We start from the raw sequence: 27,397 nt of genomic DNA on the forward strand, positions 1-27,397 counted from the left end.
AGGGGTTCTAATTTTTACTGGGTTTTTCTATATCTGTTTCAAATATAACAATATCACTGGCATATAAATTTGACTTTATACTGAGAAAATTCTATAGATTATTAACCAACATATCAGTTAGCAGTAATTTTGTTACATATTTTCAGTGATGTAAATTGGCACTGTTATACTTATTCCTTAATTGTTTGGCTCTTTAATTATAAAAGGTTGTATACTGTAGAAATTTTGCTGTGGTCGGAAGTGTTCTTTATGCCAATGCTTCCAACAGTGGATTTGGCTGGCCCGTAAGGAAGATACAGGCCTGACTCAAATGATACCATAATCCGGGTAGGAGTTATGCCAGCATAGAATTATGTCAAAACACATCATACATACAACATCGGGGAGACAGCTTCATGTAGTTCTACAGCATTGAAAAGGAAGCCCAACAATAAAATCTAATGTAAAGAATTTTTTTTTACAAATTTTTAAATGTTGGAAGCAGAAACAATTTGGATTTGTATAAATTTAACTATTTCCTTAACATGTTATACAAACATGCCATACTTTTCCTTGTTGTTATGAGGCAGTTTTTCTTTATGTTTCATTAATAATGTATGTAACTATATTCAATTTTTAAAAAACCATTATTTTTAAAAACAATGACTTCAGCATTATTTTAGAGAATTCTTAGCATTCAGAAGACTTTTCTGACAATTTCTAGTTTTCCTAATGTGAATCTGGGCTAGTTTTGATTGTGCAAAATACTGTGAGGTTAAAAAGTTAGGTTTTTTTCAGTAATTTAAATAAAACATAGGTTTCTAACAGTGCAATTCCAGAATTATAGACTTCTAAGCCCTCTGTCTTCACCTGACATAAAAGGATGCGACTTTGCTTAGGACTGAATAATAAACCTCTCAGAATCTACTCAAGTTCTTCCTGCTATATTTTAAGACTACACTGTCAAGACAAGTGAATGCAAGTTTCTATGGAACATTTGAGGCAACTTTGCTTGATATAATAGTAAATCAAGAACAATTTTCCCCATAGATCATAATTATCAAGAATTTGTTTGTTATAAAATATAACTCCTGTCAAACAAATATGGCCACAATCCAGTCAAAGAATATATCTTTAATTCTATTATAGTGACTTGAAAGGGACTTAATTTTTTTAAGCGTCAAAAGATTTTAAACTGTTTAAAACATATGGTATAGAAATAATTTAATTGTTCCTTTACCATTAGCTACATTTAATGTTATATTATGTAAATTAATTGTGGTTTTCAAAATATGTCTCTTTTGTATATTGCCTCAACATTCCTTTGTTCCAACAATTGCTAGCAGCATCACCTACATAGGGAGCAGAGGATAAGCCATATTGCTGGGTGACCACGAGTCACTCAATCAACTGACGTTTCTGCCCAAACACTCATGTTGTCCTTTTCCTCACAGCTTCCCAAGAAGCAACCCAAACAGAAAGTGCAGACAGAATTCCACTGCAACTTCATACAAGAGATAGGTAATATTAGCTCAGTGACAATAGTATGTTCCCTAACTAGTGAATCCTATCACGAAGGAACCTCCAACAGAGAGGTAGGCAATTTGGGAACTGGAAGAGTACCATGCACTTTTGTACCATGTGTTGGAGTACCATGCATTTGAGTCCGCTTGCTGTTTGCTGCTGAAAAGTATGCAGAACTGACCTTGTGACTTTACAATTCTGTGGACTTGAGAAAGATCAACTTAAACTCATTACAATGAACTCAAGCCATTCCTTAAAGTTTCATACAAAGATCTTATATGCCCTAATTATGATTTTTTTCAGTTCTAATTAAGGCACTGTAACACAGTAGCGAAGCAAAATTAATTAAAGTCAGAAAGTTATACTCAGTCCTAACAGTCTCCTAGTCTCCTTCTCGAACTGCACCAACAGAGCACCAAATGAAGCAGCACAGCGGCTGCTGCCGCCACCACACCTAAACATTTCTTTGATCACAGAATCACAGCAAGGGTTTCAAACTTAATGCAATTTCTGAACATACAATAACATACTGAACCAGACTACAATCTATGCTCCAACCCTTGTTATTTTACTGATTGGTACATTTTAACATGCAGCAATCTTTTTTGCTCTTAAGTGATGAGGGAATGAATACAAACTCTCAAACGTTTTTAAAGGTCACTTTCACTGATCATCCTCAGAGTGATTTAAAGACTAACGTTTACTAATCAATTGAATCTCTGAGAATTACTGTATTTCCTCCAACAAACCACTGCACAGAGTGAGAAAGCACTAAGCTCATGTCACATAATTTAGACTGTTCTGAGATGATCTGAGGTTTTCTATCACAACTATATGGTTTATGAGAAATCCTTGAGGCTCTCACCTCAACATATGAAATTGGAAATATTCCTATCTTGTCAGCCAGCATTCCTTCAGCCCAGTTTTCATCCACTCGGCGAATCACGGTCAAAATATCATCCTGCATAAAAAAAAAAATAGATAGGTTTTCCAGCTGTAATTTAAAAAACACTTCAATATTCTTCTGAATGTATTTCCTGAAAGGAAACTTTCAAACAATTATGTCTGTTATCAGACTGAATGCTTACATCCATTCTATTTTAGGGGTGCACAATTTGGCATTTGTATACTGGCTAATTATATCAGATATGAGAAGCTGGATATTAATGGGCCAGATTTTTAAAAAGTGTATTCAGTTTAATCTGGCCTGTGTCATCATGGCTACCATGCTTCCAGCAGGCTTGGTGCCAGAGAGGCTCCCAGCCTCTCTGCCTGCTGCCTCCTGTCTCCCTCCCATTTCATGCCATGCAACTCTCCCACCACAGAGAGTGCCTCGGTGCATTAAGCCATTTTGCGCTACTCCCCTCTTGCTTGTTGCTGCTCTGCCTATACCAGGGGTGGCCAAACTTGCTTAAAGTAAGAGCCACAAAGAATAAACGTCAGATGTTTGAGAGCAGCAAGACATGATGCATTGAAGTGACTTCAGATAAAGAGGTGGGTTTGGGGGAGTGTCCTGAAAGTGATATCACATGAAGGGGTGGGGTTTTGGTGCAGTACGCTGGAAGTGACATCATCAGAAGGGGTGAAGCTTGGGATGTCACATCCTTCACCTAGGCTTCACCCCCAAAGTCCCTAGGTATTTTCTGAGTCAGACCTGGCAACCCCAACATTTTTATTGAAAATATGAAAGACATGGGAAGGAAGGAAGGAAAAGGGAGGGGAAGACATGGAAAGAATGAAGGAAAAGGGGGGAGGGAAAGACATGGAAAGAAAAGAGGAAAGGGAGAGAGGGAAATAAACTAAAATACAATAAAATGTATGGCCATGGCAATACTCAGGGACCACTGGGAGCTGCACAATATGTGTAGAAGAGCCACATGTGGCTCCTGAGCCACTGTTTGGCCACCCCTGGCCTATACTGTATGCTTTTCTCCATGAGGCAAGGGCTGTGGATTCCCTCCCATCCCACCACTACCCCAGCCCAAGCTCGAAAAGAGCCCTTCATGCTGCTGGCCATCTTTTAAACTCCACAGCTTGTCTGGCAAGCCACGCTCCACCTTGCTTCAGTTTGGGATTCTCTCATTTGACACTGGTTCCCTTGCTGTAGTTTCATTCTCTTGGGCTTTGTTGGTTCTGCTGGCATTGGGAGAGGGACCTGCACGGGGACTAGCTTTTGGCCAGGGGCTGACTTTGCTTAAGGTTTTTCTTTGCCTGGAAAACCCTAAAGATGTTTCCCCCATAAGAAACAACAGAGAGTGGCTGGAGCCACCTTGTTCAGGGGCCCATAGAATTGGACCCCTGGGTCCAATCTTCCTGAAACTTGGTGGGGTCTTTAGTGGACAGGAAGGAGTAGAGACCTTTTCAGCACAGACCATATGAAGTTAACTCCAAATTGTCTCAAGGAAGCCATTGTAATGTAACAGATGTAAGACTTGGAGCAAGGGCATCAGGTTTAAATCCCTACTTACCTAGGAATCATACAGGATGCCTTGGACTTCTGATTCTCTTTCAGTCTAGCCCTATCTCAGAGGCTTGTTGGGAGTGGGGGAGAGAAGGTATATGTCACCCTATTTTCCTCAGAGTACGGACAAACAGTAACATGTTTCCCCCATAAGAAACAACGGAGAGTGGCTGGAGGCACCTTGTTCAGGGGCCCGTGGAATTGGACCCCTGGGTCCAATCTTCCTGAAAGTTGGTGGGGTCTTCAGTGGACAGGAAGGAGTAGAGACCTTTTCAGTAGAGACCATATGAGGTATAAATGAGGTAGTGCATTTAAAAATATTTGGAAAAGAGCTGAGGTTACTTTCACCTCCAGTAGAAAAACTCAAAATTAGAGAATTCCTGCAGAGAAAGCAACAATCAGATAATAAATAAAAGCCCTCTGCACCAGTATACTTTTACATTTTAACAACTGGTATAATGTTCTTAATATATACAATAATGTATTAATATTTTACCTTTGAAAAGGGTAAACAATCCTTATCTGCTTCCTTGTCTTTAACTTCAAAATCATAAAGTGCTTTGCACTGTGGTGGTGGTTGAGGTAAAGGTTTAATAATCTGGACAAAGTTGGTAGGAAAAAATCCATGGACACCATTGACTTCTCCATGATACCAATTTTCATCAACTTGCCGACGTAATATGATGATGTCACCTTTGCTGAATTTCAGATCTCCAGGTTCTTTGCCCTCATAGTTATATAATGCTTTGGCACAGGGTAACTGAGGTACACCCTGCAGAAAGACAGACATAATTTTTTAGTCATTGCATTTAGAAGAACATGCAGTTTTCCACTCATATATACTTTTTAACAGACCTAGGCATTTTATACTTAAGTATTTTTGGATTCATTGCTGGAATTTGTGGTGCCTTTTGAAAGCTGTGCAGAAATTCTTTTTATTTGCAGGTTTGGACTGTGTCAAAACCTTCTCACTCAGTTTAAAAAGTGGGAGTGGGTAAGGAAAGCCAGATGCCTTCTAAGCCAAACCTAGCATTGGGCTTTAGTCATGTAGATTGGCTAGAAGATTTTCTTCTAAAAGCTTACTTTTCCAAGTGTGTGTGTGGGGGCGGGGGTGGAGAGAGAGAAAAATGGCAGAACATTTTCTTCCTAGAACCTCCAGGAAAAGCCTCTCTGATCTTCACCTTTGAGCTGGACAAAAGGAGAGAATAAAACCTCCTGGCACGGGGAGGAGGGTCTCTTTGGCTAACTTGAGCTGGAAGCTAAAGGAGCTGAGAGCCAAGCTACAAGTGACACTTGACACCGGTTGGACACTTGTCAGCTTCCCTCAAGTTTTGATGGGAAATATAGGTGTCTTGGTCTTAAAGTTTGACTCTACATTTAATTGAAGTTTACAGAACCCCCCACCCAGCAGAAGGGAAGGGGGGCGCCTGTCGAGAGCCCGACGTCTGCACTCCCCTCCTGACCTCATGTTTTCCCTCCCGTAGATTGCTGCTCTGTAAACTTCAATTAAATGGAGAGCCAAGCTGCAAGACCAGGATGCCTACATTTCCCATCAAAACTTGAGAGAAGCTGACAAGTGTCCAACCTGTGTCAGGCGTCACTTGTAGCTTGGCTCTCAGTGCTGGCCCCTTGTAGCTGGCAGCCATTGACCATGTGGAGGCTGGAGGTCTGAATCAGGAGAATTATAGGAACTTCTAAATAAGCTGGAACTTTCTAAAACAGAGATCCTGTCTTAACAGAAAATCCAAGTTAGGCATGTACAAAGGGAGGGACAGAGGAGTTGTATCTTTACCCATTTCTTTTCAGTTCCTTTGCTTGCTTTGGTGCTGTGCTTAAACTGTGAATGTGAACATATTTTCTATTTTCTTTAATGCTTTTTAAAAATTCTTAAATGCTGGTAGCTGTGCTCTGTACCACACAGACTCCCACTGCTCAACCACAGTACCTAAAACAGGTGCCACGGGAAGAGGGTGGACTGTTGGCAACTGTCTGATCCCCCAGTGGTGAACAAGTACAGTAAACCATCCCTGCAGTAACCAGGTTCTGGCTAGAAGGAGACTCGGCACAAGGCAGAGTTCAGAGTGGCAAGCATGCCTAGGGGAGTGGGGAGTCTTCACCCTCCCCACAGGCAATTTCCACAAAGGCCAAGTGGTGGCAGTGGGCACAAGAAAGGAGTGAAAGCCCCTATGCAGCTTTGGAGACACCATGTGGGTGGCATGTGCCAGATGGAGACTTGGGCTGCCACTGGTAAACCCCAGACACCCCAGAGGGCAAAAAGGGGCAGGGCTCATGGGTCAGTGGGGTTGTTCTGCCACAGAAGTCGTGACAATATAATACAGAAGATGAATATAAGATTGCCTCCTCTGCTAAATGAGTTTTGTAAGATTCCTCTTGCCCCTTGAAGCTGGTAAGACCCTCTCCCACCACAGACTGGGAACTGAGCACCATTTATCTGGGGACAAGAAGAGAAACATGATTTTGTGCCAAACATTCTCCATAATGCCACACTGCTCTGATCAAGGTTTAAGGCTCTCAGATTTCCAGGAAACCTCTTTATTCATTTCAGGCAAACAGGATTTTTTCTTGCTCCCATTACTTTCTGCTCAATTTGTCTACAGTAAAAGAACTCCTCCTAGGCATATAAGTGGATTGGATACTTGTTTGGTGCTACAGATTGGCTGGGAGGAAGAGCATAAATACTAAGATTTACTTTCTAAATATAGAACTCCAATAAGTGCATTGTTTGGAAACCTTCCTTCACTACATTATTCAAAAATATGTTGAAGAAAATTTCCAGAAAGCCCCCTAGAAATATTCAGAAATGCTTTATATTGATATAAAAATATGATAAATAAACACTATTCCTAACATTCCATTGGATTTTTTTTCAGCATTCTGTGATGAACTTCAAGTTAGTAAACCTTATGTCTAGATTAAACCACTCCAGCGTGTAGAATGAGTTTCAGATGCTTAAGCATCCCTCTGTGTGTAAAAAAAATTCTCTAAAACAAAAATTAGATGCCAAGATGAAAACAAACAAACAGTGCAATCCTAAGCAGAGTTACTCCAGTCTAAGCCCATTGATTTCTCCCTGTCTTACAGTTTTCTTTGTAGAGGGAATATATTCTTGTACGTAGAATTATTCAGTATCCATCATGTAAGTACCTGAAATAATACAGACTGGACACAGGTTTGTTACACTAATGATAATGTAGCCCCAAAAATCAACCCTCAATGAAGGTGTGAAGATGAGGATAGGAGCTGTGCAGATAGAAGAAAGCTAACGTCTCTCAACCACTATGATAATTATGGGTCACTAGAGGCAAGGATTAGGTATATCCTCTGCCTAGATATTTTTATTTATTTTAAAAAAATTCAACAATGCCTGAATCTGCTTGAGGTGGCTTACAAAGTAAAACACAACAAAACATAAAAAAACATACGCTGTTAACTATTAAACTCCCAGCATTAAAAACCCAGCCTGAACAGAAACACAACACAAAATATTTAGCAGCTTAAAACTAATCTCATAAAAACAGTTCTCAGGCTAGATGCAGACTGTATAAACATTGTGAAAAAAATCAAGCCCTTAAATTAAATGCATGTCCTGGCACCTAAAAGAGAGAAGGGTAGGCAACCAGCTGAGCCTCAAGGGAAAGCGCATTTCATAGGCAAGGTGCCACCACTGAAAAAGCTCTGCCTCTGGTTGACAAGTATATTACTTTCTCCTGTGCAAAGGAATGGTTATAGATTTTACCCCAACAGGGTTAAGAGAACCACTGCAGTAATATGTAGAGAAGGGTGGAATTTTAGCATTGGCCTTTCCCTCCAAATTCACAATGGCAGAGGGAGACCTTTCTCTATTGACTGGCTGTCAAATATCAGATTTTTGCTAGGTGCTGATTTCACCAACCATGCTTAATTCAAGAACATAAACACAGCCTGAGGTAAATCAAATTTCAGTTATTGCTTTTTACTGATGTTACACTATCTGGTTAATGGATAACTGTAGCAGTATTAAAATAATTGATCATTCAAAGCAACTATAACCAAATACTCAAACCAGTTTTTCATTCTGCTTTTCCTTTGGAGTGGTTGTAAAAAAAACAACAACAGTAAGAATTCAAAGCTATTAAATTAGTACTTGCATTAAAATTAATGAATTCCATTGTGTTATTTCCAAAAAACTGAAGCTGAATAAGGTATATATCAATTCCCAACAAAAAGAGTCACAATGCCCAAGAATACCCTTTTTATCCATTGTTTCTGAAAACTTATACCAGAACAATTGGTTTAAATTGCGCAGAGCTATTCTTTTGAGTATAACATATCTGTAGGCTACCAGGACACTGTCTTCATGTTGCTCTAACCCAAAGGATATGAGAGCCAGATCACAATTGGGAATCTTTGGCCTTTAAACAGGCTCCCTAAACCAGTTAATACTCAGCAGCTGTTTGTTACTTTGCAGGCCCTTGAACATTTGCTGAGCTAGAGTTTACATTACCGTCTAAGTCACGTTCTCACTTGGCTGAACATGAAAAGATGGCTTAAGGTGGCGAATAGAGACAGGAAGGAATAGAGGGGGGCCCATAAGTTTGCAGCTGTATTTTACCACAATAAACAATTTAGTACATTATCTTTTTATCCAAACTGTATGTAAAAGTTTGTATATAGAGAGAGTAAAAATAGGTGAGAAATCAAAATGTTTATAGAAAATCTGAAAAATGCTTTCTGAAGGTTGTTGACATCATAGGTCCTCCTCAAATCCATATACTACTGTGGCTCTCCCCAAATCCATATACTACTATAGACCATGTTCCTCCTGCAACATGGCCGAACATCTGTAGTGCTATCCTTAGTGGAGCTACACCCTCCAAGTCCACTGAAGTCAATGGTCTTAGAAGAGTGTAACTTGGTCTAAGATAGCATTGTTTTTACAACTAGCGTTGCAATTCAAAACAAACCCACTTTTGATCTATTTAAATGTTACATTTGGTGGCTGGATAAAACTGGTAAGGGATGTTGGAAGATGAAAAATGGGTCTTCCTATGAAGCGTATGAGTCTATGTCCTGTGTGATCATGAATATTATAATTGTTAAGTTTATTGACTGGAAATTCAGTAACAAGCAATTTTTACAACATCAGAGTCCTCAGGTGCACTTATTCTCATGTCTCCCCAAAGCCTCACTATTAGCTCCCAAGAGTACAGCAGCAGCAGTGTATGCAGATATAAAAATTCCATGCACAGTGGCTTGGAATCTGTGGCAGAGTGAGGGAACTACTGCAAGTGGTTCATGGATATTAAAGTGATCATTAATGTCCCTCAAAAAATATGACTCCTTTGACAAATGGAACATTGGACTTATCGTGAAAGCTCCTTCTACTCTGAGGTAAAAAGGGCATCCCTGATGAGTAAGTGATTCTTCCCATTAAGGCTGAGATCATAGCTCAGCTCCAATTGCCTGTCTCCACAATCATGGGAGGGAATTCCCACTCTTGTCTTGAAAGAAGCTAGTCGACATAAATAACCACTTCCCTTCCCCACTACAAATGATTCAGAGGAAAGAATTATGTACATGTAAATACGGGAAAGAACACAATAATTATAGCTTAGTAATTGAGGCAGGAAAGAACTCTGCCATATATCCACGACTAGTGCATGTGATTCTGATGCCAAGAGTCAAATTCTCCCTTCCAAATCTAGAGCAGGACAGGATGTCCTATCTACCCCTGAGTAGAAAGAATGCTTACAGCAAGTTCAGTGGTGTGTTCTCACTCAGGAGGGGAGAGAGTGCCCTGTTAACAAAGGAGTGTTTTTTAATAAACTTTTATTAAATTTTTAAAAATAATTATAAAACATATAATCAGAAAAAAGAAAAGAAAAAAGAAATTAAGAAAGACAGGAAAAGGAATAAAGAAAAAAAAAGAAAACATCTACGTAATAGGAATATATACCAATTTTCCATTTGAAGAAATCAAAAAATGATACTTATTCTACACTTACTTTAACATTACCATTAATAAAAATTCCCCCATTAACAAAGCAGTGCCCCATTATGATCAGGATCACCTGAAGAGTGCAGGATCACAAGGCCTGCTGAATCATTCTGTGCCTGAAGGCTGCATCAGATGAGGTGATACTATCTATCTTGTAAGAGATGCAAAGGAATATCCAAAGCTGTGCGACACACATCCAAAGCTGTGCTACCTAAAGTCTCCCCATGGTTTAATTTAGCTACCCAGGGTCCAGGTCGTAAAACTGGGCCTGCATGAGCATATTCTTGGAATTCACCAGAGTGATTCTATACCAGGCTTAACAAGAAAGGTGCCACACAAATGACTTCTGCCCTCACTAACGTCATCTTCCCAGTATAACCTCATCTTCTCAGTAAGGGGCTGCAGACTTTTTAAATAAAAGCTGGGGGATTCATCTATTATTACTATGTTGGTCATTATAACATTATAAAATTGGCTTTCAAAAAATGATTGAGGCAAAATGGTCTCATAAAAACGGGAAAAAACAGGAAACAACCCTCTCCCTCAAAATGAAAACTAAAAGCAAACTCCAGGGATAAATGAAAGTTGTATGAGGTCAGAACCCGTGAAAAATAACCATGTGGAAGAGCCCCAAATCCTAACAGAGATACAAGGGGGAGGGAGGAGTCTATGACTTCCAGTGTTTGGCACAAGAGTCACCAATCAAGGGGACAAGTGATTCCAGCCCTTTTGGTGGAAAAGTGAATCTTTTATTTCACAAATCCTGGAAATTCTCCTAGAATAAGATAAGCTTCAACAATTTATTTATTTACACTGTTTTAGACAATTCTGAATGGAGGCTTTGTGGATCTTCTCCTGCCACATGATTGCTTGACATCAGTGGATCTAACCAAAGCCAACCTGCTTGTCTTCCTGACAGTACCTCAGGCTCATATACAATGATACTTTCAGTACTGGGTGCTATCCTTTGCTGTGTTCTGACCAAGCACTGAGAGTATTTTCTAAGTTGACAATAGTACCTGAGGCTCGCTTCAGGAATCAAGTACAGCCATACCTAGGCAATTTGCTGTTGAGCTCAGCTTTAACCTTCAATGAGCCTTCCACCTTATAATCAAGTTTCTCAAGTCACATGATTTCTTGGTAAGTTATGAGAAATGTACAATTCCCATCAAGCACATTCAAAACCTAGGTATAATCATTGATCCAAGATGAACAAGTTCTTTCTACCACAGGATCAGAAAGGAAAAACTGGCCCCAACAGATTGTTCAGTTGACTATGGGTAGCAGCCTACAAGACTGTAGAGCTCACTTCCAGAAACTGACAACCCAGGGGCCATGGTCCAAAGAAGAAAATCACAATATAAATTGGCTTGAATTGAATATAGTTCAACTTGCATTAGCCTCCTTTCAGCCAAAGAATCAAAACCAACACGTAATTGTGGGGAAGGATATCACAACAAATATACACATGAATAAGAAAGAATTAACCAGATCCAGAAGTATCAGTTGTGAACCCTTCCTGTAGCTTACCTGGTTAGATCTATCAGACTCTACAGAGCATGTCAGCAGGAGATTCAATGTGCAGGTCAAACTAGTTATCAGCTAGCTAGTCAAGGGAATAATTTCTGAAAGGCCAAATCTTTCAGAGCAACACAGAATACCCTAAACGGAACTGTGTTATTCTCCTCTGAATAACACATTCCAGAGATCCCCCTCCCCCCAGTCCCATTGTCCAGGGGTGGAACAGGATGCACTAATGACACTACAGCTGGAGGAACTACTGTATGCTTCCCCCACCCCCAGTCCCACTCATGGCTAGAGGTAAAACACTCCTGGGTTTGCTTTTAATCTTTTTTTAATTGTCAGTTTCATAACATTATAATGACCTTACATTGTAATAACTGATGCAGCAGATTCTCTGAATCTTCAACTTTCATTTTTAAAAAAGTAAGTCTCTAGTTCTTTCCATTGTGGAAATATGCCCTTTTTCTCTGCAACAGAAGGGGTTAGAGACTATTTTTAAAAAATGAAAGATGGGGAATTAAAAAAACCTGCATCTATTATTACAGTGTTGTCATGTTATAACGACCTAACATTGTAACAAGAGATGCAGCAGATTCTCTGAATCATCAGCTTTCATTTTAAAAATAATAAGTCTCTAGCCCCTTCTGTTGTGGAGATATAAGGAAAAAGCTTATCTCCACAATGGAAGGGGCTACAGACTTTTAAAATAAACGCTGGGGGATTCATCTATTATTACAATGTTAGGTCATTATAACATTATACAATTTATTATTTTAAAAAATAATTCAGAAGTCCTGTGGGGGGGAGCTTAAGCATGGTCAAAAATATAAAAGGGGAGGAGTGCTGTGACTCTACCAATGATGCCACTGACAACAACAACAATCTTGCTTGAAAATTCCGATTATTCAGGATGCATGAGGAAAAAATAAACAAACTCCACAATTGTTAAAATGCAGAGGGAAGGCAAATATGCAGAAGAACTATCCTCAAACCAACTCCAGTGTTTGAGGATCAACTGCTACAAAAATCAAGAATATGCTGAGTGTGCGGAAAAGTCCATTGTTTAGGCAGTTACCAAATAGCTTCATACCATGAGGTTGTATCTACTGAACAAGAGTTTGTCAGCCATGGCCAAGGCCTTCCTTATGTGCCCTGCAGTAGGTGAAATTGTTTTTTTAGTCTGTGGAACCCTCAGCTGGAACTTTCTCCATTCCTGCGGACTATAATTTTTAACACTATGGCCACCTCAGGTGCATCCACTAGTGGGCTCTAAGTGCTATCAAAGGCATTCCTGGAAAAGTGATACTTTTCTCAAATTATCACCCATCTAACTTCAGATGGCAGAGGCACCCAAAGCAGGGCCTCAGAAGATGACTGAAGTGTGCAGGTAGGGACATATAGGAGTAGATGGCCCCCAAGCCTTATAATAGAGTTTTATAGGTCAATACTAACACCATTAATTTTGTTCAGAAGCAAATTGGGAGTCAGTGTAGCTGGAACAAGACTGGAATGAAATGGTCCCTATGACCCACTCCAGTCAGCATTCTGGCTGCAGCGTTCTATACCCACAGTCTTCAAGGACAGCCCTGTACCGAAGGCATAGCAGTAATCTATTTTAGATGCTACCAAGGCATAAACCTCAGGGGCAGACTTTTCCTGCCCAGGAACAGCTGCAGCTGGCTCATCAGCCAAAACTGGTGAATGGCATTCCTGGCTACCACTGCTACCTATCTATCCAACAGAAGGCCTCAAGTGACGAACTTGATCCTTTAGAGGGAATGTGATCCCAACAAAGAGAGATCCAAATTTCTGGGTCAAAACTTCCTCTCCTATCAGTGACATCTATGTTTTGTTGGGATTTAAGTTTCAGACTGTTAGTTCTCATCTATCTCAAAACTGCCTCCAGGCACCCAATCATAGGTTCCTCAGCCTCCCTGAGACGTGCTAGAAGTGCAAGACAGAACTGATTGTCATCCAGCATACTGGTGGCAACTCATCCCAAAGATGACCTCTCCTAGCAGTTTTACCTAGATGCTGAAAATCACATAGGACAAGATGCAACTGTTTGGGACCTCATAGGCCAGAGGCCAAGGGGGCAGAGTAGCAGTCTCCCAGCATCATAGTCTGAAACCTTCCTTTGATCTAGGACTGAAACCACTACCAAACTGTGCCTCCCGTTCCAACCTTTAAAGGTGGTCCAAAAGGATACCATGCTGAGGGTATCAAATGCTGCTAAAGTATCAAGGAGAATTAACAACATTGCACTCCCACTGTCCATCTCCCAGTGCAGGACATCCACCACAGCAACCAAAGCCATTTCAGTCCCATAGCCAGGCCTGAAACCAGACTGGAACGAATTCAAACAATCCATGTCATTCAGGAACCCCTGAAGTTGCCTGGCCATCATTAGTTCAATCACTTTACTCTATAATGGTACATTTGAGCCTGGGTGGTAGATATTCAACTCTCCTGAGCCCAGAACTTAGAACAGACATACTAGGATGATATTTGCCTAAATCAGTATTCAGCCATTTTCCAAACTCTGAACATGTCAATAACTCAGAAATACTGCTGGAACCACATACACGAAGAACACGCCCCACCCGCAAACACACCATAATTGCCAGAGAGACAGTAACAACAACAAGGTCAATGTGAGACAAATGCATTTACAACTTGTGTTGATTATATACTAGACAAAAAACATTCTCAAGCATGCTAGGTGCAGTCAAATTGCCTGATTTTAAAACACTGACCATGCAGATATTAAGTGAAATGAAAATTCCATATATATCAGCTTGGATAAGTGGCACAGAAAAAATAAAACAAAGCTTATTTCTTTAGTACATTTTAATGCTTCCTTCAAGGTTCTCAGGATGGAATTAAACCTGCTAAAATTCCCACCGTGATTAAGAGATGCTTAGGCAGGAAAATATTTATGTAGATTCTCCATCTAGGGTACAGCTGAAGACCCCATAACATGATGAACAAAACAAGAGGCTTCATTCTTTCATTTTGCCCCCATGGAATGAAGACGGCAAGATCAAAGTATAAGCAGGGCTGAAAACGTGTAAAGCACAATATTGTATTCAGCTTTGTTCCAGAATATAGTCCGTGTTGGCTGCCAGACAAAAGAATTAGTTCCTGTACTGTTCTAAGCATGTCTGTTTGGTAATCCTAGTGTTGCATACACCTCAGTCTCAAACTGCTAATTTAAGGGAGGGGGGAAGTAGAAGGGGGAAATTAAAGCATGTTTCATTATACTTACAGGTTCCTAGTGAAGTAGTTAAATCACATTTGCACTATAAATGTTACACAGGAAGATTAAGGCAAAGAGGCCCACAGCTCCTTATACCACTTAGAAGTTACTAATTTCCTTCCATGTGTTTGTGAGCACTGTGGCAAAAAGCAAATAAAATGTGGCACCCAGATGTTCAAACAGACATGATTTTGTCAGTTTACCATAGCTTGGGGGGATGCTACAAGTACAAATGAAAGGAATATTCACCATGTGGGTATGCACTCACAGACACAGTAATGAAAGACACTGACACAGAAGAAAAAAAACAATGTTTTCAATGCACCAGCTTGCAGGTTTTCATTTATGTTGCATTTCTATTGAAATACTTGAGGCAGCTTACAAAAATACTAAAACTAACCAACCAATAAAAACAATTGCAATACTAAAATAATGTGTAATCACTAAATTGTACACATAAATTGCAATCACTAAAAGTACACATAAATGCTGTAAATAAATACATACCACAATTATTTTTTTTATCAGTGCCTGCTTAAAGAAAAGCTTTAAGAATTTGAAAAAAATTACCTGGTGGTAGAAACTATACAGAGTGGGACAAGGCAAACTTCATTAAGGAAGTAGTTCCACAACATGGGTGCCAGTACAGAAAAAGCCCTGCTTCACGCTCTAACAGTTCTGTAAAAGCAATTGAGCAGAATAGCACCAAAAATACTCACTAACTGGGAGCAAACTTATCCCAGAGAATATTCCCTGAAATTCACAAGGTCAGATGTTTTGGTTCTTAATTGTAAAAGCCAGTGAACTATTAATTCTTTTAAGCTAGTTTGAAAATTTAGACTTAAAACTGGCCTATAACTATACATAAATATTTTATGAATATTAGATTAAAGCTAATCTAGCCCAATAACATCATTTAGCCACAGAGACTGTTGCTGCGGGATCTGATGAAAAACAAAAATATTATTCCTGTACACAACAACATGTTGATGTTCAGCACTAGTGTGCGGCCGGGGAGGGAAGGGCTTGTAGGCTGTGCCATTTGCAGCCACGCATGCTAGACGCTTCCCTTCCTACATATATTCACTGCACATTTATTGCTCATAGGCATAGCACCTACATGCAGTCAAACAGTACGCAGGCTCTATTCTCAATCAAGAGGACAGAATCTATGAACATACAGCTTTTATTGTGTGGCAATTATGCAATGTCAGTACTGGGGCTAGCATGCTTGCCCAAACTCCCCCTCGATATTCATTGGCTCTATGTACTAATATTTTTTATTTATGTCATTTATAGTCTACCTTTCTCACTGTGTACAGAGCTACTGTTGCATGATATCAACATATGAAGGATGCCAAACTTGAAGTGATGGAGAATTTATTTTAAAATATCATATTCTGCACTTTCAAGCCTTCTGGGCTCATGAAGCAGTTAACTGTATTTTTAATATGTTGTTATCTGCCCTGAGCCCGCTCGCGGAGAGGGCAGAATACAAATTTGAAATAAATAAATGTTTTAAAAATCATATGAGATAGAAAAATAAATTAAAAGGCTAAAAAACATGCAGTTAAAACCACAGCTCATACTGCCCCCTGCAGTGGCCTAGAAAAAGCTAAGTAGAAAGTACTTGCAAGGCTGGGTGCTTATGCTGGAAACGCAGGATTTGAGTCCAGTGGCACTTTACAGACCAACAAGATTTTCACAGTATAAGCTTTCAAGAATCAAAGCTCCCTTCTTCAGGTACGAGGAGGAGTGACATCCTAAAGACTTTATATCCCAGTCAGGAGGTGGGCGGGGTGAAGCAAAGCAGGGAGTCAGGATATAAAAACACAATGCAGCTTAACTAGAGCAGAAATCAGCACCAGTAGTGAGATAAGAATCCTATGTATCTATCAGCTCTGAGGTTCCTTTGTTCTGAACCTAAGAAGGAACTCAAGTTCAGCAGTCTTATGTTGTAATCTGCCCCTGGAGCTTCTTTTTATTTTTTATTTTTAATTTACTTTTCATTTCTATTCCACCCTCCCCGACTAGCAGGCTCAGGGCGGATTACACTCTGCAAAACAACACACTAAAAACTTACATTTTACAATTTTAAAACGACCATACAAAACAGTACAATATAAATCTTTAAAAAGGTACAAAAAAGCAGCGCAGGAGTAGTCAGTTGATGAATCAGTCTGCCAACTACTCCACCATATTAAAAATTACCTGCGCGGTAGGCTAAACAGTTTGATGGTGGATGCCTCTAGTAGGAGGGCGTTCACCTCTATTTGGCCGGTAGGGGCCCAGCCTCAGCCTCAACCGCACACCTGGTGGAACAGCTCTGTCTTGCAGGCCCGGCAGAAGGATAACAAATTCTTCCGGGCCCTGGTCTCATTGGACAGAGCATTCTACCAGGTTGGAGCCAAGACCGAAAAGGCCCTGGCTCTGGTCGAAGCTAAGCTTTGTCTGAGAACAGTTACTTTTAGGTCAGCAATGAAATGTTCCAGAAGATTAAAATGTTCTCCCACTGGTTTTTGAGTGCTGTGATTTTTGTTAGATTTATGTCCATTTATTCTTTTCATAGGAACTGACCTGTTTGTCCAATGTAGAGAGTAAAGGGCGTTGCTAACACTTGATAGCATATATAACACTGAACAAATAAACAAACCTGAGATGGTATAATTGGTGTTGTTAAGTGAGGAGATTGTGTTGTTGGAGTGAATATGGGCAGAGTTGGCATCTAAGTTTATTGCAGGGCCTAGTCCCAGAATCCATGTTAGGAAGTACATTATAAGCTGGTTCTTAAGCTTCCACCATATATTTGTACAGTGATGTCTAGAAAATATACTTCCTGTGTGGATTGATTCAAGGTCAGGTTGATGATAGGGTGGAAGTTTCTGAAGGCCTGGTGAGATTCCTCAAGTGTTGACATCTTTATTCCCTGCCTGCCTCCTAACTGGGATATAAATTCTCAGGGATCTCCACTACTTCTTATCTCTTAAGAAAGGAACTTTGACTCGTGAAAACTTATACCCTGAAAAACTTGTTGGTCTCTAAGGTGCCAATGGACTAAAATCCTGCTGTTCTATTGCAGATCAACATGGCTACCTACCCAAAACTATGCTGGAAGGGAGTTCAATAAGCAGTGCACCACCATGGAGAAGGACATATAGGAGCATAGGAAAGAAGTCCTTCTGGCAGGAACATAATCACTTCCAGTGAGCTATACTGAGAAGGTAAGATGTACTGGAGACAAGATTGATAACCGCTATGGAATATGTAGCTGTTACCAAGTACTACCTGTTAGGTTCCTCCACAGGTGCAGTGGTGCTGTACACCGCCGCACCTGACTTTGACTCCAGAAAGCCGTCAAGGATGGTGCAGGGCCTCGCTCCATAGAAGGAGGGAGGGTATACCTCACCCTTGCTCCCTCTCAACCCACTCGCAGGCCTGCTCAACCTGGCTGTCTCCCAGCTGCTTCCTCCTGCCTCCAGCTTCCCAAAGCCTTCACCCTCCTCGCCTCTTCCTTGTTTGTTATGCTTTCCCTCCTTCCTCTCTCTCGCTCTTCCTTCTTCCATCGCTCTCGCTCTCACACACTCTCTCCTCCTCTATGCTCCTAACTCACCACCCCACCTTGCGAGAGAACTTCCCTTATATTCCTTCACCCGTTCCTGGCTACACCTGCCAACCATGCCCCCCAGCACTCTAGCCATGGCCCAAGCTGTACTAGGCAACCACACCTGGCGTTGCTCTGCTGGCTGCTTTGGCCAGCCACACCTGTGCCTCCTTTGCTGACTGCCGGGCTCTCTTTGCTGATCGCCTCAGGCAGTCACTTGAGGCTGCCATGATCCCAGCCTCACCTGGCCCTTGCTATTCCCTTCCACCCTGTTTGCAGGTTGGGGTGTAGCCCTGTGCTGTTTCTGCTGCCTTTCTTCCCCTGCCGGTAAGGTTGCTGTCTGGCTGGTTGTCCTTGTCTCCTGTGCCCTCTCCCTTTGGTACAGTCCCCTCCTGGCTGTACCCACTCTCCCTGCCTGGGCTCTTAGCCTCCCACCGGAGGGTGGTGCTAGCTGGCTTCCACCTGTTCCATCTGACCCTCTGAGGCTTTGGTGCTTCTCTCCCTCCCTCTGTTGCTGTCAGGTTTTGGACCGGGGTATCATTTGGGGTGGCTGGACAGCTGTCTCCCATCCCCTCCTCCTGGTAAGTCTGGGGGCTGGGCCTCAGACCCAGGACACTACCTTCCAAAAACTAGTAGGCAATATGTACATCTAAAGAATTATACTACATAATACTTCTCATTGTATATAAGTCCTTTGAGTTGGAGTAGGGGGTGATGCGTGAATATGTGCACAATTAAATAAGGGGTGGGGAGCAAAGATATGCAGAGACCCATCAGTTGAGCCTCCCTCCCCATTTAATGTTCAAAGCAGTTACATAAGAACTGGAGAATGCTCTTGGAAATGTGCACAAAATGTGAATAAACTTTGGAAGAGAGATTGCTTTTAAACCAACAATATGGGTGCAGATAATTCACATTCATATAAAATTCCTGTTTTCAACAATCTATTGTTTTCTAAGAAATTAAGACAGACACCTGACTATATAATAAAGAATTTTCCACTTCAAATTCAATAAATGTATCATGTTAGTGCTTGTATATACATAACTCTCGTATATTAACACAAGAAGGGAGTGGGGGATACAAGCAGCTTCTACAGCTTTCCTCTTTGCATCTATTCATTTATTTTTATTTAGTCTATCCAAGCATCCCATGTCTGTTCAAGGAATTCTAACTCTGTACATAATATTCTATACTAGTGGAATACTATAGCGTTTACATCTTCTGTTCAGGCTCCTGTGTGTTTTTCTACCCCAATATGAACACAGGTTAGAAAGTTAGTTCTAGCCCTGTTGGTCTGTAGTAGAAGAACAAGATTCAGGTCCAGGAGCATCTTAAAGCTTTGACTCTGGAAAGCTCATGCAGAATGCTACTTTGTAGACTACAACCACCTGTTGCACTTCCAGAAACTTAGTTTCCACTAAACACCAATATTTCTAGCTGTTTGCATCGTGTTCGTGTGATACAGAGGACTGAAGGTACATAACACAATTCAACAGGTAAAGATAAATTAACTAACCTGTAATTGTCTGAGTACAAGCCTAGCTTTGGAGGAAGAGTAGGTTATGACAGGTGGTCTCCTGGAAACTATGTCATGATCTACTCTTTCTCAAAAAAGACGAGCTGGCTGGGAATGGTCTCAGTTTGACCATCTCCACATTTATACAATTTATCTAAATGAGGTATACCGGCATAACGGCCCTCTGTAACCATAGACGGAAAAGCTTTTAGCCTAGTCAGCATAAACATCTTTCTACAGTGGGGTACCGTTAAGAAAACGATGTATTCTGGAATAGAATTGGAGGGGTTTAAGCCATGAACAGCCACTGAGCATACATGTTGTCCTGCATACTACTAAAATCCAAGTATATCACAGCTAACTTGATTTCTTTTATCTCATATACATTATTTGAGTTCAAGCCCAGTGACTGAAACCTATTTTCAATTACCTTTTCCCAAGAGGACAATGATGAGTCCTTTCTAATAAAGCTTAGCAGCCCCTCATTGACAGTAGGCATCTTTTGATATAGCAGAAATTATCTTTATGTTCCACAACAGAAATTGGTGTGGGTGTGTGTGTGTTTTTAGCAGCAATGGGAAAGTAGAAAACTGAAAATTCTTCTATATGTTTAGAACAAATGTGACATTTCTCTGAATTGTAGTTTTAAACATAAAATTTTGACAAACCTATGCATTTAGGGTGATTACTACATTCTTCGTGCTAGCAATCAAACTGGGACTGTTAATACCCAACAGCATAGTATTACATACTATCTCCAAATTAACATTTCAAAGGATCTGTGAATGAGAAATCAAGTTGCCACTGGAAATGTAACTACCCTGCTATTACTTAGAAACAAACAAAAAATCTAACGAAATATATAGCTGTTTCCTCCAATCACCTGATATTAAAAACTATGCTTACATATCAAAAATATCTCTATTTCAATGACAAGCTGTGATTTTAGAGACAGACATAGCATGCATAATTTTTTAACATTTAGTACTGACTAGTATAGCTTTTGTTGACTTTTAAATTAGATTTATTTAGTTTCAGGAAACTACTTTTCTTAGCATAAAAGAAAATATTCTCTCAGTAGTTATACTTTTCTACAAACAATAGCTGCCACTGTCCAGAGTTGCAATGACCTTTGCACCAACACCTACTTTGTTTCCTTTTGGAATGCCATTCATCCTTTTGAAACACAATTGAGCTCATTATTACCTTATTTTCTCCTTTCAAATTTTCTCTACTCTCAGGGAAGAAAAGGCTAATGCTGTTAACAGCAAGAAGGTTTCATCTCAGTCTGGCAGCACAACCAAGGACAAAATATGCACTAGTGTTAAATATCATACATTACAGATGCCTGCAATGCCAGCAGGGAGGGGCAGGAATATCAGCAAGCCAGTTTCTACCTTCTCCAACCAGTCTGTGTCCTATCAATTACTACTATAGTTATTCTATTTATATAAGTCAGAAGGACTCAAGGTGGCTAACAATGATAGCTAAAAATAATACCAATTCATCTGTTTTAAAATCAAGTAAAACACTAATCACTGTCAGAAAAAACACAAGCAATATAACCACACACCCTTTTTCAAAAGTATGTGTTACACTGCTTTCCAAAAAGTAAAAGAGTAGTTGCCACCCTGACACTTTCTAGGTCATTTCTCACTACTGAAAAAGCTTGAGATCAAGTACTGACAGATTTAACATGCTTGTCAGAGAAAATAGACAAAAAGGCCCTGATCAAAGGGCTGGAGTTGCTTGCTACACAGTTCATATTGGGGGGGGGGGGAGGGGGGAGAGTGCCCTCAAATAGTGATCCCTGGCAGGGTTTTCATGGCAAGAGACTAACAAAAGTAGTTTGCCATTGCCTGCCTCTGCAACCCTGGTCTTCAGTGGAGGTCTCCCATCCAATTACTAACGAAGGACAACCCTGCTTAGGTTCTGAGATCTGAGGTGATCAGGCTCACCTTGGCTATCCAGGTCAGGGTATTCATATTGGGAGAGCTGGTCTTTCAAGAGTGAGAGTCCCAGGCCGTGAAGGGTTTTAAAAGGTAAGCAGGAAGCACTAACACTTTAAGTTGCACTCAAGAGACAAATACACAAAGCTAATCAAAAGCCCTATATGTCTAAGATATCTGTTTTCTAAACAAGTGACTGATCTGCTCTCCATGTTCTGTTGAGGATGGTCTGGAACAGGGAAAAGAACAAATTGTTCTGGAGGAGTTCTGGAGGGAACCCCCCCCCCCCCGAGTATTTCTGTATCCCAATGTGTTATACGGACCAGTGGGAAAATCCTGGGGTTGTTTTATACCTCAGTTCCTTTTCAACAGCAGAAAGAAAAATTTAAGTGGCTGTACTTTAGGGACATAATGTACAGGTGACAATGCCCTATGAGGAAAAAGTTGTAGACTTTCTGCCAGAAAAGTACAACCAAATTTATTACAAACTTGTAAATGGGATAATACTTTATAGATAACTGATTAATAACACATCTTATTTCACCACAAATGCAACATTATAGCTAAAAAGTTACCCACATCCTTATTTATTTTTAATTTTTAAATGGATTTATAAAGCTGCAAGATGATCATTTGGTATTAATCCATTTATTCAAACCCAGTTTTGAAGTTCTCTCACAATTTAAACTCCCTTAAATTTATCAGTGGGAAAACTATGCAGTGTAAAATCTGGAGTGCTTCATTAAATTTAATACCCATTTTCCATGCAAGCCACAAGATTGCCTTGCAGTAAGTAGCGTGATTATAATGTTATCACCTAAAGGTCTCAGCTGAACCTCTTCTTTCAAGGTGGACTTCCTTACTCGGAGCCCTCAAAACATGATTTGCACCATAATGTAGTAGAGATGCTTTGGAGCATTACTGGGACTCTAAAAGCAGAACTCAGGATAGGAAGAATATAACTACATAATACTCTATCTAAACAACGATTTGTAAATATTGCAGGGGCTATGGCAAACCCCTGCTCCTTAATCCAGCCTTCCTTTACCATTTCATACATATACATATGTACAAATATTTCTATATTATGTCTCACACTAGGGCTGCCAAGTCAAATGCTATAGCCAGAGACCTCCTGAAAGCAGCCCCCAATCCCTGCTGCCACTTGAAAAGCTGGCAGGGGGGAAATGCTCAAGAAATTGACATCAGAGTGGCAGCTTGACATCACTTCTGGGGCAAACCCAGAAGTGGCATCATTGTATCAGTGTGATGCTCTAGGCTTCACTTGAAACTATGGTAAAAGCACAGAGCTTTCGGTGAATCCTTGAGTGGTATGTTGACACAATTACTTCATTTCCAGGTTTGTCCTGGAAGTAACATCATGCTGTTGCTCTCACTGTGCCTCACCATGTTCCCACCCCTCCAGTTGTCATTGGCTGGCAACCCTATACCACACATATATGTTCCTACACACAAGACACCAATGCCCATGACCCACTTCATGTTAGGACGCATAATGATCAAATCATATTGCACATCCAAACTGGTCTGTAATGACTGTTGTATACAGCTACACTGATCAGAACTTTCTTGTACACAGCAACGCTGATCAGAAATAAAAATCAGAATTTGGTCTTACAGCAGCTCTTGTATAGTATTTTGTACAAATAGAACAGCACTATCACGTAGTGATAGTCAACCCTCTGGTGTTTATTTTGACAAACTAGGAATAATAGCCATAGCCTCTCATGCACCCCTCTCTTGATCTCTCCGCCACAACATTTGATCCAGGCTATATCACAACCATTAGAATGCATAAAAGTCCATGGAAAAAATGGGAGTATTTCTTATTATAGGATCGATACCACTTACAAATAAATCTAGTAGAGTCTGGATTAAATGTTACTAGAATGAGAAAATATTTGGCTTTGCCAATTAGGATCAAAGCTATACAGGTTAAGACAGAGTCAACAACTGATTAACTTGATATATAATTTGTCTTTTACCAATCAATAGAATTTAAGTTGATATACTACAAAAACTTCAGCGAGTGAAAGAAACATTACAAGGAACTGAGAGATAAATTATAATGCAAAAAAACCTATCATTAGCTGAAGTATCTACTATTGCAGAGAGAGTTCTTCTCATGGAACTTCTCACTCTCCCCCATTTAAGCCCACTGTGTTCCCTGAAATGCTACTGCAGGAGTTGGGAGACCGCCCATGAACAGAACATGGGAGATCTGCAGTAGGAGGAAAGTATTCATGAAGACTGCCACCCTCTGCCAATGGAAAATAATCTTTGGATTCAACCCATTAGTCTCCTTCTTTATTACCTATTATACAACAGAACCAAACTAGCTCCCCAAATGAAATGTTCCTTTAACTTAAGTTCACTGGTTGATGAAATTTATAGTTGATAAATTTACCAATTAAGATCTGAGCCCCCCCAAATGAGGTTTCTATATACTAGCCTTCAATATCTATATCATATTTGCAATAATCTGTCACAAAACACGAGTAATATTTCAGAAGTATGGAGAAGGGGGATCAGAATGATGCTCCAGAGGACAGTATTAGAGATGTAGACAATTATAGTTTGGATTAAAATATTTTAATAAATTTTCTATAAAATATTTGAAGATTTCTGTCCTACAAAACTCTCAGTCAGATTATTTCAGTGGTAACATTATTTTTTTTTAAAGCAAAAACCTAATTTTACTTTTGGTAGATGTTCTGAAAAGTAACCAGCAGCATTTAAAACTCGAGTGACCAAAATTGTCAGTAAGTATAATTAATAAAAGATGAGAGGGAAGAAATCTCCCACATTAATATATGTTCTACTGTTCATACAGTACAGAGCTTTATATGTTTAACTGTTCATACATGACAAAATTTTTTGTAAATTTGGATACTATTCTTGAAGAGAATGTTATACATATGACTACATAAAATGGAATGCAAGGGGCGCAATGCCAGAGTAATCTCATCTAGAGAAAAGCAATCAGATACAACAGAAGTTGTGCGTTTTTAAAGGAATATACTGAACCTTAAAAACTGTTTTCATATTCTTATAATGCAGCTTGATTAATTGATTTCATATATGCAATTAAGATAGTGTGTGGAAATAAAGCTGAGAACATTGATCTATAAATGTGCTATCACCTATTTCAGAAATGAACGGAATGCTTGTATTTCTAGTGATGGATATGAAAATTTTTTGTCACATATCTCCTACTGGACACACTTCAATCTCTGCAAACCCCTCATGAACAACAGTTGCTATACTATATCCTGGTCTGAGCACACACCCTACTTTGCTCCATCCAAGCTCGTGAACTGCCATATGTTTCTGTGGAAAACAGAATAACTAGGCTTACAACTCCAAATACACCAAAAGGATAGTTCTCTTTACTAAAATGTCCACTAGGAACTGCTCTTAGGACATAAACTGAAGGAACATGCTTTCAAGTAACTTCTGTTGAAGATGGATGCGCTGAGCAAACAACTTCTGGTTCCTTAAGGCTATATTTTTCTTGGCTCAGAAATGAAGTCTTTCATATAGAAAAAAGAAGGGGTCTTCTGCAAGACAATTCAAATCAAGCTCATAGGCTGTAAGCTAAACAGAGAGTTTTCATGGCAAACACATTACACATGAGTTCCCTGCAGCTCTGAGGAAGTGCTGTTTTAGCATGTAGTCTAAAAACTTTCATTCACATAAAGAAATTTAAATCAATCTCATTCTAGTATTTTAAGTCAAACTATGTTGCAATCAAAGAGACTGATGGCACAGTCCTAAGGTCGGGATAGCAACTTCACTCCAATGCAATTTGAAGTTGAGCTGGAGCTTCACTAGTAGGTCATCTTCCCAGTGCTTTGCTAATGTAAACATGGTGCACAGGCCAGAAATGGGAAGTATTTGAGCATCTCAGGGAAGAAGCCTTTGAACTGCCCCCAGCACCAGTATAATGTTATGTCAGAAGTAACACTGGTGTACATATAAGCACTCTTATTTATCTCAATGGCAATGAAAAAAAGTTTCCCGGCCTGCCTTCTGCCACACCTATATAGCTACAGCACAGCTTTGGGAACTGACTGAGTCTGAGCTAGTCACACTATACCTGGGAACTATAAAGATCTAAGCCAAACAACCTCTCTGTCATATGATATAGGTGCACAGCAATAGGGCCCATGTTTCTGGCTTCATGTCATCTAGACTACATACGGAGGCCTTTAGCAATGGGACTACTAAAGACACACTGCATGAACAGCCATGAAGGTAAACAAACAATGTTCTGGCCTATTGCTAACACCTGCTGTACTCAAAAGTTTTACACACTCTACCTCAGGATGTGAACACTGACTGGAATTCTCCACTCCTCCAATGGGGAATAAACAATGCACCCCAAACAGCTAAGCAAGAGAAAGAGATTCCTTGCCTCAAAAGTTGACTGTTGCAAATATTCCCCCACTCACTCAGCAACATGTATCTACTGTGTGCTGGCTCAACAACTCATCTTCTTTCAAGAGTTGCTAGCAATGTTTCCTCTCAGGGTAAGGATGCACAATGGAGCTGTGCTAGCAGAACATCACGATGTCAAAGTGATAACATGTCTGTGTAACCCCGCATGCAAGGGGGGAGGGGGGAACAGGGAATACAACCAATCACTTCAACCACTGGTCAAAGGCTCATGTTATTTACTATATTACTGGATCAGCGTTCCTGGAGAACCCCTAAGAAAAATTACAGGTGGAGTTTCAAGTCCATACAACAAATAGGTCAATATTAGCCCAATGACTATACTATCATCCCCAAAAGGTGAATCCTAAAGTTGTTCCTTGGGGTATCTCCCCACAATAAGGACCTGAATACTTGCAGAAAAGGATTGTAACCTCCATCTGCAAAGCTCCCTGAAAAGTGGTAGTCACAACCCTCTGTCCGCTGGAGGGTGCAGTGTTTTTCTCAGAGAGAAGGATGACATCAGGTGTGATGGCATCGGAGACTGACATAGTGGTATTATGGGCAGGCTGCTACATAATTGGTGCATGGGTAATAGTGTACTCAAGAATGCATCATAATGGGTTAGTTATTTCTGTGCACTATTAATAGAATACTTACTTTTTAATTATTTATTTGGAAAAGACATTTGAAATGTGTTGGAGGACACTTTTACATATACCATTGACTGTCAAAAAGACAAATAAGTGGGTTCTAGATCAAAGCAAGCCTGATTTCTCTTTAGAAGCTGTAATGACTAAACTAAAGCACTCCTACTTTATATTGTCAAAGGCTTTCACGGTCGGAGAACAATGGTTGTTGTGGATTTTCTGGGCTGTATAGCCGTGGTCTTGCCAAGACCACGGCTATACAGCCCGAAAAATCCACAACAACCACTCCTACTTTGGTCACACTGTGAGAAGACAAGACTCACTGAAAAAGACAATAATGCTAGGGAAAGTTGATGGCAGTAGGAAAAGAGGAAGGAGATTCAAGGTGGATGGACTTAATAAAGGAAACCATGGCCTTCAGTTTGCAAGGCTGTTAATGACTGAACCGCCCTGAGCCCATTTGTGGGCAGGGCAG

The 27,397-nt window shown here is 40.2% G+C and overlaps 1 protein-coding gene across 1 annotated transcript in view; it reads right to left on the reverse strand.

Annotated features, from left to right (window-relative positions):
- The window catches only part of SH3RF1 (SH3 domain containing ring finger 1), a 79,877-nt gene that overhangs the window by 44,170 nt on the left and 8,310 nt on the right, over positions 1-27,397 (reverse strand). The window contains exons 4-5 of the mRNA XM_054990310.1: positions 4,461-4,736; positions 2,369-2,464 (exon numbers count right to left, since the gene is read on the reverse strand). Of these exons, the coding sequence (XP_054846285.1) occupies positions 2,369-2,464; positions 4,461-4,736 (372 nt within the window). The remainder of the gene's footprint in view (positions 1-2,368; positions 2,465-4,460; positions 4,737-27,397) is intronic.

This window comes from Eublepharis macularius, chromosome 10, assembly GCF_028583425.1.
Source record: "Eublepharis macularius isolate TG4126 chromosome 10, MPM_Emac_v1.0, whole genome shotgun sequence".
Lineage (NCBI taxonomy): Eukaryota > Metazoa > Chordata > Lepidosauria > Squamata > Eublepharidae > Eublepharis > Eublepharis macularius.